The sequence below is a fragment of the Lithobates pipiens genome, unplaced genomic scaffold (assembly GCF_037356315.1).
Source record: "Lithobates pipiens isolate NorthernLeopardFrog02 unplaced genomic scaffold, aLitPip1_a1.2 Scaffold_16, whole genome shotgun sequence".
Taxonomy (NCBI): domain Eukaryota; kingdom Metazoa; phylum Chordata; class Amphibia; order Anura; family Ranidae; genus Lithobates; species Lithobates pipiens.
In genome coordinates, this window is record NW_027507748.1 from 45,767,029 (window position 1) to 45,780,557 (window position 13,529).

At 45.3% G+C, this 13,529-nt stretch overlaps 1 protein-coding gene across 2 annotated transcripts in view; it reads left to right on the plus strand.

The window, feature by feature from the left end:
• The window catches only part of C2CD2 (C2 calcium dependent domain containing 2), a 171,122-nt gene that overhangs the window by 89,930 nt on the left and 67,663 nt on the right, over window positions 1-13,529 (plus strand). For both annotated transcript variants that reach the window (XM_077479840.1, XM_077479841.1), the window contains exons 6-8: window positions 6,610-6,726; window positions 11,332-11,449; window positions 12,983-13,085. In XM_077479840.1, coding sequence (XP_077335966.1) covers window positions 6,610-6,726; window positions 11,332-11,449; window positions 12,983-13,085 — 338 coding nt within the window. The remainder of the gene's footprint in view (window positions 1-6,609; window positions 6,727-11,331; window positions 11,450-12,982; window positions 13,086-13,529) is intronic.

A 13,529-nucleotide genomic window follows, 5' to 3' on the forward strand; every position in this document is an offset into this window, starting at 1 on the left:
AAAACGACGCAGTGCCGAATCGCAAAAAGTGGTCTGGTCTTTGACCAGCAAAATGGTCCGGTCTGCAAGTGGTTAAAAAAAAAAATTCTTATTTATTTTACCTTTTATTTTTACACTGTAAAAAAAAGTCACTTTTATTCATATTGCAAGGGATGTAAACATCCTTTGTAATAGAAAAAAATAGCATTACAGGACCTCTTAGATATGAGATCTGGGGGTCAAAAAGACCTCACATCTCATATTTACACTAAAATGCAATGAAAAAAAAAAACATTTTAATTAAAAAATAAAATTTACTTTTTTCTGTCAACTGTATGTTTATTATATTGTTGACAGATTATGCAGGCCACTTCTGTGCTCTGTGTTATTGGATATTAAACTGCAATTAGAGTTTTTGTTACTCTATTTAAACGTTTGTGTTCAGTGCAAATTGTAATGCATAACTACACTGTATATGTTCTTTAAAACTTAAAGCGGGAGTCCGCCGGGACTCCGCGTTTTTTTTTTTTTTTTTTTAAAGCCAGCAGCTACAAATACTGCAGCTGCTGACTTTTAAAATAGTGACTGTCCAGCGCGCCCGCGATGTCGGCACCCGAAGCCGATCTCTAGATCATCTCTCGGGTGCTGCCGCCGCCATCTTGGGTATGGGAATCAGGAAATGGAGCCTTTCGGCTTCATTTCCCGGTTCCCTACTGCGCATGCGCGAGTCGCGCTGCGCAATAAGGACGGTCCCCGCTGCCTCTGGGATCTGTGTGTTTCCCAGCAGGCAGCGGGGCACTTGCGGAAAGGGGCGTAATCTACGCCCCTTTCCGCAGAGAGCTATCCCGGAAGTGGGTGCAGATACCTGTACTGTACAGGTATCTGCACCCCCCTCCCCCCTGAAAGGTGCCAATTGTGGCGCCGGAGGGGGGGGAGGATTCCGATGAGCGGAAGGTCCACTTTAGGGTGGACCTCCGCTTTAATAAAAATACAATAAAAAATAAATACATTTAAAAATGGCCCTTTTTAAGAGCTTTGGGTGGAAGTAAAGTTTTGAGGTCGCTTCCTCCCTCCAAAATTATGGAGACGGGTGGGGGCCATCTTCCCCTCACTCGTCTCCATGCCCAGCAAGAGTTAAGATCCGATCACCGCTGCCGAGGGCTCAAGTAAGTGGCGGCGGGAAGAGAAGGGGGCCTCTCCTTTCGCCGATAAGTGATCTTGTGGCGAATCCGCCGCAGAAACCACTATTATCGTAAACAGGACCGCCGGCCGAACAAGAGGATACCGGGGTTATGGCAGCTAGCTGCTGCCATAGCAACGATATCCCACTTCAAAGTAAGGACGTATATCGGCGTGCGGCGGTCCAGAAGTAGTTAAGAACTATCTTAAATGTAAAAGAGGAGTCCTGGGAGTGATGGTTTGGCCTCCGCAGAGCCCTGATCTCAACATCATGGAGTCTGTTTGGGATTACACGAAGAGACTGAAGGTTTTGAGGTGGCCTGCACCCACGGAGAATCTGTGATTAGTTCTCAGAGATGTTTGGATCAACCTCCCTGCCGAATTCCTTCAAAAACTGTGGGCAAGTGTACCTAGAAGAACTGATGCTGTTTTGAAGGCAAAGAGCGGTCACATCAAATCTGATTGGGTTTGGATTTCTCTTCTATGCAGTACTTGTATGTTACTGGCAGGTTCACCAGATACAAATAAAGCCTAAAAAAAAATCTAAAAAACAAAAACCACTTCTAAGGACTGGTAAGCCACAATATTAAGTTTTTGTTCTTGGATTTAGATCCACTTTAACCAAGGCTGAGTATTAGGATCAGAAGACTCCTTCCAGGCCAAACCCCCAAATCATTTCAAAGACCAGTACAAGAAGGGACGTGTCTGTGCCTTAAATACAGCGAAAAGTGATGAGATCATGGCGGCTTCCCAAGCTGCGGAGATATGACTTTGCAGATGCATAATGCTATCAGTGTTTTCACATTGGTCATTATGCCAAACTGCTGTGTGCCAAGTGCTCTTGGCACAAAACGCTTTTACTGCAGCTAGAATGCTTTTGACCTCCTGCAGCCATTATCCTGCACTTGGCTTCTCCGGGCGTATGCAGGTAGCAGAGCAGTCGCAATGCTTTCTCCTGCGGGGCTTTGCAGCTCTCTTCTTGCGAAGAGGACCACTTGCCCAGAGAGGTTCTTTCATCTTCAGAAAGGCTCATTTACCTCTCTGCCTGAGCACAATGTTGAGGGCCTTCAAGGCAACGTGTAGTCCATTTTAAAGATAGTTTTGATTAATACATTTAGGTAATTAAAACGATCAGCTTAGCCATACACTGCAAAAGAGAACTGCCCCCCCACCCACCACCACCCCCCCCCCCCCCTTACGCTCAATGTAAATGATTAGAAGATAATTGACCCTATGCTTCCAATGTATAGACTTACATAAACGTCAAGATGTTGCTCCCAAAAATGTGATCAGATTTGGTCGGGATGCATAAACCTACAGAACACACTCCATCTCTCAGATCAACCCTCTCCAACCTTTTTAGTATTGAGGAACCCTCAAAATCACTTTTTTGTCTCAGTGAACCCCTACCAATAATTACTATACACAATTTTACCAAAAGTATTGGGACGCCTGCCTCTACATGCACATGAACTTTAACCAGTAGAGACCCGCGCTATAGCCAAATGACGGGGCGCGCTCTGTGATTGGCGAGTCTACGAGACTCGCCTGATCACGGATCCGAGCAAGGGGTCGATCCCGACCCCTTACCATGTGATCAGCTGTCAGCCAATGACAGCTGATCATGTGATACAACGGAGTCGGTAATCGGCTATTTTCCTCCTCGCGCTGACAGCGCAAGGAGAAAAAAAAAAAGCCGATCACCAGCGGCCGTGATCGGGAAATCAGTCCCGATCACGGCCAGCTTACCAGTGCCCACCTGCCCCCTGCCAGTGCCACCTCTGTAATAAAAAAGTGCCACACATCAGTGCCCCCCATCAGTGCCCACAATCTGCCTCAACAACGGTGCTGCACCCCAGTGCACATATCCGTGCCCATCAGTGTCATCTACCAGTGCCCAGCAGTGCCACCTATCGGTGCCCATCAGTCCCATCTATCAGTGGTACCTATTAGTGCCACCCATCCGTGCCATCTTATCTGTGCCCTTCTTTGCCCACCAGTGCCGCCTTATCTGTGCCCATCAGTACTGCCTTATCTGTGCCTATCCGTGCCACTTTATCGGTGCCTATTAGTGCCGCCTTACCTATGCCTATCAGTGCCCACCAGTGCCGCCTCATCAGTGCACTTCAATGAAGGAGAAAAATGACCTGTTTGCAAAATTTTATAACAAACTATTAAACATGATTTTTTATTTTTTTTTGCATCTTTTTTTGTTTGTTTAGCAAAAAATAAAACTCCCAGCTGTAATTAAATACCACCAAAAGAAAGCTCTATTTGTGGAAAAAAAAATGATAAAAATTTCATTTGGGTACAGTGTTGTATGCCCGCGCAATTGTCATTCAAAGTGCATCAGCGCTGAAAGCTGAAAATTGGTCTGGGCAGGAGGGGGGGTTTAAGTGCCCAGTAAGCAAGTGGTTAATGGCATCCCAGTCTTAGTCCGTAGGGTTCAATATTGAGTTGTCCCACCCTTTGCAGCTATAACAGCTTCAACTCTTCTGGGAAGGCCGTCCACAAGGTTTAGGAGTGTGTCTATGGGAATGGTTGACCATTCTTCCAGAAACGCATTTGTGAGGTCAGGCACTGATATGGCTGAGAAGGCCTGGTCTCCGCTCTAATTCATCCCAAAGGTGTTCTGTTGGGTTGAGGTCAGGACACTGTGCAGACCATTCATGAAGGATTTATTTGGATGGTTCTTGTGAATACGCACATAATAATTTATAGATTTATATGTTTGAGCACTTTATGCATACGTTTCCATTTATTTTGATGTTATCACTATTTATGCATTTGCACGCTAATTGTTGGATAGTGCAACATGCTTTGGTTTTATTCTTCACTCATATATTTTTATGTGGATATTTGAGTGCAGCTGTCGGTGAAACTTTCACACATACCCTGTTTCCCCTAAAATAAGCGTGATTGTCGGTGTTGGCTGCAATATAAGCCCTACCACCCAAATAAGCCCTACTCTGTTTCCTCAAAAATAAGCCCTACTCTGAAAAGAAGACCTACAAGACCTTTAACAAGGGCTTATTTGGGGGGTAGGGCTTTTATTGCAGCTATCGCCGACAATCACACTAGGTCTTATTTTAGGGGAAACAGGGTATTGAGTTTATTTATGACACTTTGTGCAAACTATTGTTTGATTTAAAATGTTAAGTTGGCCATCTAATTGATAACCATGCGTTCCCTGTGCAGCAGATATATTATCTCATTGGAACCAATCATGTGACTGATTCTTAGCACCGGACTGTCTTTGGGGACCAGGAGGGGTCCACGGGCCTCTGTAGCTTGTGACTGGATTGAACTGAGAGCTCACATGGTGCTTTTTATTATTATTATTATACAGGTTTTATATAGCGCCAACAGTTTGCGCAGCGCTTTACAACATGAGGGCAGATATTACAGTTACATTACAATTTGGTACAAGAGGAATCAGAGGGCCTTGCTCGTTAGAGCTTACAATCTAAAAAGGTAGGGTCATTTGATACAAAAGGTAATAGCTGTGGGGGGATGAGCTGATGGAAGTAAAACAGTGTTAGTTAGAAGCAGGATAGGATTCTTTGAAGAGAAGGGTTTTCAGGGATCGTCTGAAGATGGATAGATTAGGGGACAGTCGGACAGATTGGGGTAGGGAGTTCCAAAGGATGGGAGAAGCTCTGGAGAAATCCTGGAGGCGAGCATGGGAGGAGCTAACAAGGGATCTAGAGAGCAGGAGGTTTTGGGAGGACCGAAGAGATCGGCTTGGTTGGTATTTTGGGACTAGGTTAGTGATGTAGCTGGGGGCAGAGTTATGGGTGGCTTTGTAAATTATTGTTAGTACTTTGAATTTTATTCATTGGGTGAGTGGAAGCCAGTGCAGGGATTGGCAGAGAGGGGTGGAGGACACTGAATGGCTGGTAAGGTGGATGAGTCTGGCAGCGGCATTCATTATGGACTGAAGGGGGGATAGTCTATGTAACGGTAATCCAATGAGGAGGGAGTTGTAGTAGTCGAGGCGAGAGATGACCAGGGAGTGAATTAGAAGCTTGGCGGTGTCATGAGTTAAAGGGTCGTATTCTGGAAATGTTGCGGAGGTGGCATGATTTGGACAGGGCTTGTATGTGGGCCTGAAAGGACAGTTCGGAGTCTAAGGTTAGCCCTAGCACCCTGGCACGTGGGGACGGACTGATAGATGTGCCAATGATCTTGACAGAGAAGTCAGGCAAAGGGGCACGTGGGGGAGGAAATATTAAGACCCCTTTCACACTGGGGCGTTTTTCAGGCGTTTTTCATGCGCTTTAGCGTTAAAAAATACGCCTGAAAGAAGCCGCAACTGCAATCCCAATGTAAAAGCCAGAGTGCTTTCACACCGAGATCCCTTTCATACTGGGGCGTTTTTCAGGCGCTTCAGCGTTAAAAAAAGCGCCTGAAAGAAGCTGCAACTGCAATCCCAATGTAAAAGCCCGAGTGCTTTCACACCAAGGCGCTGCGCTGGCAGGGCGTCAAAAAAAGTCCTGCGAGCAGCTTCTTTGCAGCGCTTTTGGAGCGGTGAATACAACGCTCCTAAAGCGCCCCTTCCCATTGAAATCAGTGGGAAGCGCCTGTAAAACGCCAGAAAAACGCCTGAAAAACGCTATTGGCAGCAGCGTTTTGTGGGCGCTTTTAACCCTTTATTTGGCCACTAGCAGGGGTTAAAAGCGCCCCAATAACGCTCGAAAAACGCTGGTAAAGCGCTGCTAGTTTAAGCAGCGCTTTACGAGTGTTTTTGGGTGCTGACATTTTGAAAGGGTTCTTAAAGCACTTGGGCTTTCACATTGGGACTGCAGATGAGGCTTCTTTCAAGCGCTTTACAGGCGCTTTTTTTAACGCTAAAGCGCCTGAAAAACGCCTGAAAAACGCCCCAGTGTGAAAGGGGTCTAAGAGCTCGGTTTTATGCTTAGTCTTTTTACTGCTGGTAATGAACATGGCCACATGGAGGTGAATGTAGGTTTAAGTATGACATAGTGTGGGGGGGGGAATGCCTTAAATGATCCATGCAGGGGAAAAGTCAAATAATAATAGTCGGCCCCTGTAGCACCTTCATCTTATCTCGGCTTCACCCCCCTCAACCACTCTGTTCACCACCAGCAACGAAGAGAGGGAGCTCCGAGTCAATCATAGTCACGTGGTCAGCCATTGGTGGCTTCCAGAAAAATGCTAGCTGGCTGGGCCTGGCTTCTGTACTTCTGAGTGACAAGGGAAAGTCCCAATTCCTTATCTCAACACTTTTTTCTAAGAGAGGAACTTGACGTATTGAAGCCAAGACCTCATCCTGGCCCTCAGGTAGCAACCATTCTCCTCCTTCGTATTTCTCTCTAGACGGGTTTACTTTCTTTATGTTGTCCACCAGAAGTAATCCACTTCCTGATGATTGCAGTGTATGGCTGTGGCTTCCTCTTCTACACGTCATTTTATGTATCTTGTTTGTAGACCCCCGGAGCCAGCGTAGTCATGGAAACCCTGGAGGATATAATGAAGAACCTCATGAGTTGTGTCCGACCCACCGTGGAGCTGATCACCAAACCTGCCAACGTAAAGGATTACCAGGTGCGTTTCTGTATGTGTAGTCTGTGTAAGGGGTGGTCTATGGGTGTATGGGTTGATCTGCTGTCTGAAAAATGTGTCTCTCACTTCCTGTTGCGTCTTTGGGATGGGACATGGTGGTGAATCCCCCCAATGGAAGCTTAGATTGTACGTAAAAGAAAAACCTGACATACTTCAACCATCCTTGCTTCTGTTCATAGCTGTCCAAGACCCCAGATACCGCGGTCTACATGGAACTACAGTTTTTCCGATGCAGCTAGAAGTTGACACCTTTTTAACTCTTTCTACAGTCATTATTCAGTGATATCTACATTCAATGAGTTCCCAGGGGTACCCACAAAATACTTCTAGTTGTGTTCCCCTACTGTTAAGGTGGTTGTAAACCCTTACAAACCACTTTGACCTACAGGTAAGCCTAGATTAAGGCTTACCTGTAGGTCCAAGCAATATCTCCTAAACCTATATGGTTTAGGAGATATTTGCCCGAAAACGGGCACCGCTGTCTACGGCGCATGCGCCGTAGACAGCGGCGCGCACTGAGCGCGGCATTTCCAAGAATGGAGCTGCCGCGCGTGTCGACTCCCGTGCGCATGCGTGGGAGTGACGTCATCGCGGCTTCGCCGAATGACAGCGGCGGAGCTGCGAGACGCCACCAGCAAGATGGATGCGGCGGACTACAGGGGACAGCGGCGACTTCGCTGGCTCCTGTGTCAGGTAAGTGACACATAATGGGCTACTATGCGATGCATAGTAGTCCATTATGCTTTGCCTTTGCAGGGAATGAAAGAGGAAGTAAACCCATCAGGGTTTACTTCCTCTTTAAGGTTTACACTCACCGGCCACTATATTAGTTACACCTGTTCATTTGCTTGGTAACATAAATTGCTAACCAGCCAATCACACGGCAGCAACTTAATGCATTTAGGCATCTAGACAAGGTGAAAACGACTTGTTCAAACTGAGCATCGGAATGGGGAAGAAAGGATATTTAAGTGACTTTGAACGTGGCATGGGTGTTGGTGCCAGACGGGCTGGTCTGAGCATTTCAAAAACTGCTGATCTACTGGGATTTTCACGCACAACAATCTCTCAGATTTACAGAGAATGGTCAGAAAAAGAGAAAATATCCAATAAGCGGCAATTGTGTGGATGGAAATGCCTTATTGATGTTAGAGGAGAATAGGCAGACTGGTTCAAGATGATTGGCAACAGTAACTCAAATAACAACTCGTACCAACAAAGGTACGCAGAATGCCATCTCTGAACGCACAACACTTCGAACCTTGAAGCAGATGGGCTACAGGAGCAGAAGCCCACACCGGGTGTCACTCGTGTCAGCTAAGAACAGAAAACTGAGGCTACAATTCGCACAGGATTACCAAAATTGGACATTAGAAGATTGGAAAAAGGTTGCCTGGTCTGATGAGTCTGGATTTCAGCTGCAACATTCAGATGGTAGGGCCAGAATTTGGTGTAAAATGAAAGTATGGATCCATCCTGCCTTGTATCAACGGTTAAGGCTGGTGGTGGTGTAATGGTGTGGGGGGGATATTTTCTTGGCACACTTTGGGCCCCTTAGTACCAATTGAGCATCGTTAAAACACCACGGCCTACCTGAGTATTGTTGCTGACCATGTCCATCCCTTTATGACTACAGTGTCCCCATCTTCTGATGGCTCCTTCCAGCAGGATAATGCTTCATGTCACAAAGCTCCAATCATCTCACCACTGGTTTCTTGAACATGACAATGAGGTCCCTGGACTCCAATGGCCTCCACACTCACCAGATCTCAATCCAATAGACCACCTTTGGGATGTGTTGGAACGGAAAATTCACAATAATGAATGTGCAGCCGACAAATCTGCAGCAGCTGTGTGATGCTATCATGTCACTATGGACCAAAATCTCTGAGGAACGTTTAGAACACCTTGCTGAATATATTCCACGAAGAATGAAGGCAAAAGGGGGTCCAAGCCAGTACTAGCAAAAGGTGTACCTAATAAAGTGGCCGGTGAGTGTATGTCTAAACGCAATTTCCGAAATCTCTTATAAGACTTGACACTTTGATCTAAATTTTAAAAAAAATTCAGCCTTTTTTTTAAATCCACATTTTCAATTAAAAGAACTCTCGTAAAGGTCCTTGTTTATACACTTTAGCGTTGATTTATTGAAATTGAAGAGTGCAAAATCTTGTGCAGACCATAGAAACCATTTGGCTTCCAGGTATTCGTGTCAAAGCTTAATTGAACAAGCTAAAGTTAGAAGCTGATTGGCTACCATGCAGAGCTGCACCAGATTTTGCACTCTCCAGTTTTAGTAAATCAACCACTTTTCTGTTATAGGATGACAACCCAATTGTCTCCCAATTGCACTCCTGCATTGTCACCCTGTCTCATCCTCCCCTCCCACACGTGGCTGCGCTGACACAAAATTGTGCAGACAAGGCCCACTGTTGTCACTATTAGGATAATGGTCCAGAGCAATGAAGTGTTGAGACAGGTCATGTGACCAGACTTTGCTCCTGGATTATTTTCCCCCATTTATTTTACTAGTGCACATTTATAAAGCACCAACCTGTTGGGTTAGACCAGTGATGGCAAACCTTTGCACCCCAGATGTTTTGGAACTACATTTCCCATGATGCTCCGCTACACTGCAGAGTGCAAGAGCATCATGGGAAGTTCCAAAACATCTGGGGTGCAAAGGTTCGCCATCACTGGGTTAGACCTACAGGAACTCACTTCTTGTTTAATACACTATGACCTGTGAGATACACACTTAGGTCTGTGTCAAGCTGATATAGATATTTAACCACTTGCCGTCCGCCATATAGCCAAATGACGTTGGCAAAGTGGTTGCGATATCCTGACCGGACGTCATATGACATTGTCAGTATTATCAAGCCACTGCCCTCTATGGTGATGTCTTCTCCTCTCCGGTTCTTCTCCCCTCTCTGGTGATGTCTTCTCCTCTCTCTCCGGTTCTTCTCCCCTCTCTGGTGATGTCTTCTCCTCTCTCTCTGGTTCTTCTCCCCTCTGTGATGTCTTCTCCTCTCCGGTTCTTCTCCCCTCTCTGATGATGTCTTCTCCTCTCTCCGGTTCTTCTCCCCTCTCTGATGATGTCTTCTCTCTCCGGTTCTTCTCCCCTCTCTGATGATGTCTTCTCCTCTCTCCGGTTCTTCTCCCCTCTCTGATGATGTCTTCTCCTCTCTCCGGTTCTTCTTCCCTCTCTGATGATGTCTTCTCCTCTCTCCGGTTCTTCTCCCCTCTTTGGTGATGTCTTCTCCTCTCTCTCTGGTTCTTCTCCCCTCTCTGATGATGTCTTCTCCTCTCTCCGGTTCTTCTCCCCTCTCTGATGATGTCTTCTCCTCTCCGGTTCTTCTCCCCTCTCTGATGATGTCTTCTCCTCTCTCTGGTTCTTCTCCCCTCTCTGATGATGTCTTCTCCTCTCTCCGGTTCTTCTCCCCTCTCTGAGGTCTTCTCCTCTCGCCGGTTCTTCTCCCTCCTCTGCTAATTTGTCTTCTCTCTCCAGTGTGTTGTTCCGCTGTCTGTTTCCTCTGCTTCTTCTACTGCCTCTGGCTCTTCTTCCACTGTCTTCTCCTGAAGCAAGCTCCCACTGTTGTGTTAGGTCCGGTGTGCACTATTACTTATATAGCCATGGGGCGTGGCCACCAGGTGACATCATCTGGAGACCACGCCCATTGTGACAACACCACCCAGGGCATGATGGGTGGTGATGTCACAAGAAGGCGTGGTCTCCAGATGATGGTGGCCTTGCCCCAAAACGCATTAAGCCTCATTTAGCAGCTTTTAGTAGCATCAGATGTTTCTACAACTGTAACGCCGGTCCTCAGATAGTGCTGGCCCTGGGTTTTTTTGCAGTTTTTATGCCACTTCTAAAAGCCTACGTGTGCGCATGAGGCCATAACATTGAGGGGCATTTTTACGCTGCTAAAAAGAAAAAAAGTCTGACTCTGCTAAAAACCGCTATAAAAACGCTCTGTGTGCATGAGGCCTTAATTTAACATCACGGCAGTTGAAGATCAAACAAATGCCAAGATGGCAGCTTCCTTGATAGGAGACGATAGGAGTGTTTAGTTCCACTTTAACAGCCCTTTACCACTGTGCTGAGTAGATTGGACATCTCAGAATGCCCAATACTTTGAGGCAAATGGGCTACAATAGTAGAAGACCGCGTTGGGTTCCAGTTCTGTCAGCCAAGAACAGAAAGCTGAGGCTGCACTGGGCACCGAATCCCCAAAACTGGACGAATGAACATTGGAAAAATGTAGGCTGGTCTGATGAATCTTCATTTCTGCTGTGGGACACAGATGATTGGCTAATGACCAGATCTGAATCCAGTGAACTCCTATGGGAGGTTGGCAGCTGACAAATATGCAGGAATTGCGTGGTACAGTCACAATGGGCCAAAATCTCAAAGAAGTGTTTGGAATTCGTGGCATGAGGAACTGAGGTTGTTTTGAAGGACCTGACCCAGTATTGTCATAGCGCTTATAATAATTTGCTTGGTGATGGTAGGTGGTGATGGTGATGGTAGGTGTTACCAGGGAGGTCAGTGCCCATAACGTGCACCACTTGTCATTTCAGAATAGAGCTGGCGTTGGTTCTCCAGTAGTTTGTCCCCCAAAACCACCCAGAGCCCACGAGCTGAAGCTTCAGGTGCGGAATATCAAAGCGTCATTGACGGAAGAAGCCAACCCACCAGGTAGTGTAAAGCTCTATTGTTTTTTTCTTGATGTCTTTTGTTGGAAAAGTCATTACTGTACTTCATGCTACATAAAAATGTTAAATAAATCATAAGCCCCATACAGATTTTCTGCTGATTTTTGTCTTCAGATGTACCAAAACCATGTAGTACAAGGGCCTAACTGATTGCATACAAATCAAAACATCTAAGGTTTGACCTCATGTTATATGGTTTTGGTAAATCTGAAGACAAAAATCAGCAGAAAATCCGATAGTGTGTATGGGGCTTTAGGCCTGCTTCACACGGGCTTCTGCTTGTATGAGTGCAGTGAGAACAGCAAGCTTTGTTGACCCTTTATTTTAAAGAACCAGTCATCTCCAGTTTGTAAATACAAAGTAGGGGGGATGGGACTTTTTATAGATGCAATTAGTACAAGGACATACCAAATTGAATAAAATCGCAATTTATTAAAGTTACAAAGGTACAGGTTTAAGGTCATTCAGGACACGTTATTGTAGCTCTTATAGTTGTTCTCGCATCTTAATCCTACATGTTTCGCCGTATGGCTTCCTCAGGGGAAAACTTGGTTTTGTGGCTACTATCGGAATGAACAGACAGAGAATTACAAAAAATACATGTAATGTTATATCAGAAAATACCAGCACTATACATAGTGTATACAATAAAATCAATACATAAATCTGTTCATTTATATAGTAGCCACAAAACCACATTTGTCCCTGAAGAAGCCATACAGAGAAACATGTAGGAACTTGAGATGTGAGAACAACTATAGGAGCTACAATAAACTTGAATGACCGTAAAGCTGTTTATGTATTGTATAATACTGTTATGTACCTTTTTGTAACTTTAATAAATTGGGATTTTATTCAATTTGGTATGTCCTTGTACTAATTGCACCTATAAACCCCCACCCCCTACTTTGTATTTTCTATACCTTTATGGGGACGTTCGTGCTGTAACACAGTATTTTTAAATTCTGGAGTTGACCACTTAACTACATATAGATCCAGTTTGTATATGCTGAAAACAGATCCTAATGGGAGTGCTGATTGCCATTTTAAACAAGTTGCTTGCAGGCTTCAAAGCTTGTTGAAAGCCTGCTAGCAGCTTACTTAAAGTGGCAGTCAGCACTCCCATTAGGATCTGTTTTCAGCATTGACGAACTGGAGCTGAAAGGTGCTTTTAAAAAAGTTTCAAGAAAGCTTGCTGAAAGCTCAGAAAATGCTTTTGTCAAAGCTCGCTGTTCACACTGCTCGTAGGCCTGTTTGACACGGCTTCAGCTTGTAGAAGAGCAGTGTGAACAGTGAGCTTTGACAAAAGCATTTTCTGAGCTTTCAGCAAGCTTTCTTGAAGCTTTTCAAGTACCATTCAGCTCGTTTGTAAATGTTGAACACAGATTCTAATAGAAGTTGACAAAAAAATAAATAAAAAGACCAATCTTTTTGCCATGTACTGAAATGACGTTTTGGTATGCTTTTTGTACTTTGGTCATTAGTGATTTGTTGTCCTCTCCCCTTTAATGCTCAGGCCCTGTGGTGTGCTCTGTACAGCTCAATGAGCCAGTCCAAACGTTCACGACTGCAGCCATAAAGCCCACCCTGGGCCCATCCTGGGAGGAGGAATTTGTCTTGTAAGTACCACCTTCACCCCGCTTAAAGCTAAAGTTTGAGTGATTTTTTTCTATTTTTCTGTTAAACCTGCATCAGGGATGGTACTTACATGAATGAGGAGTGTGCTGTTGGCTGATGTGTTCTATGAAATCTTTGGTCCTCTGCCCCTTTCCTGGGCACCCCAGCAGCTGCGGTCTTCTGGTGCTGCGAGGATTAATATGGAGTGGCTGCAGCTGTCATAAATGCTGGCTATGCCCACCCTTTCCTCCTCCATTCTCCATTCATAGAAGCTTGTAGAATTGGTTCCCAAAATTAAAATTAAGTGCTGTATGAATGGAGGACTGGCAGGTGAATGAAAGTTCCACCTCCTCCATTCATAGAGCGTTTTCATTGCAGAAGCTGATAGTATCCATATGTGTGATATCCGGCGTTCTGCTGGGGATGCAGTTGAGTTGCACGATTCT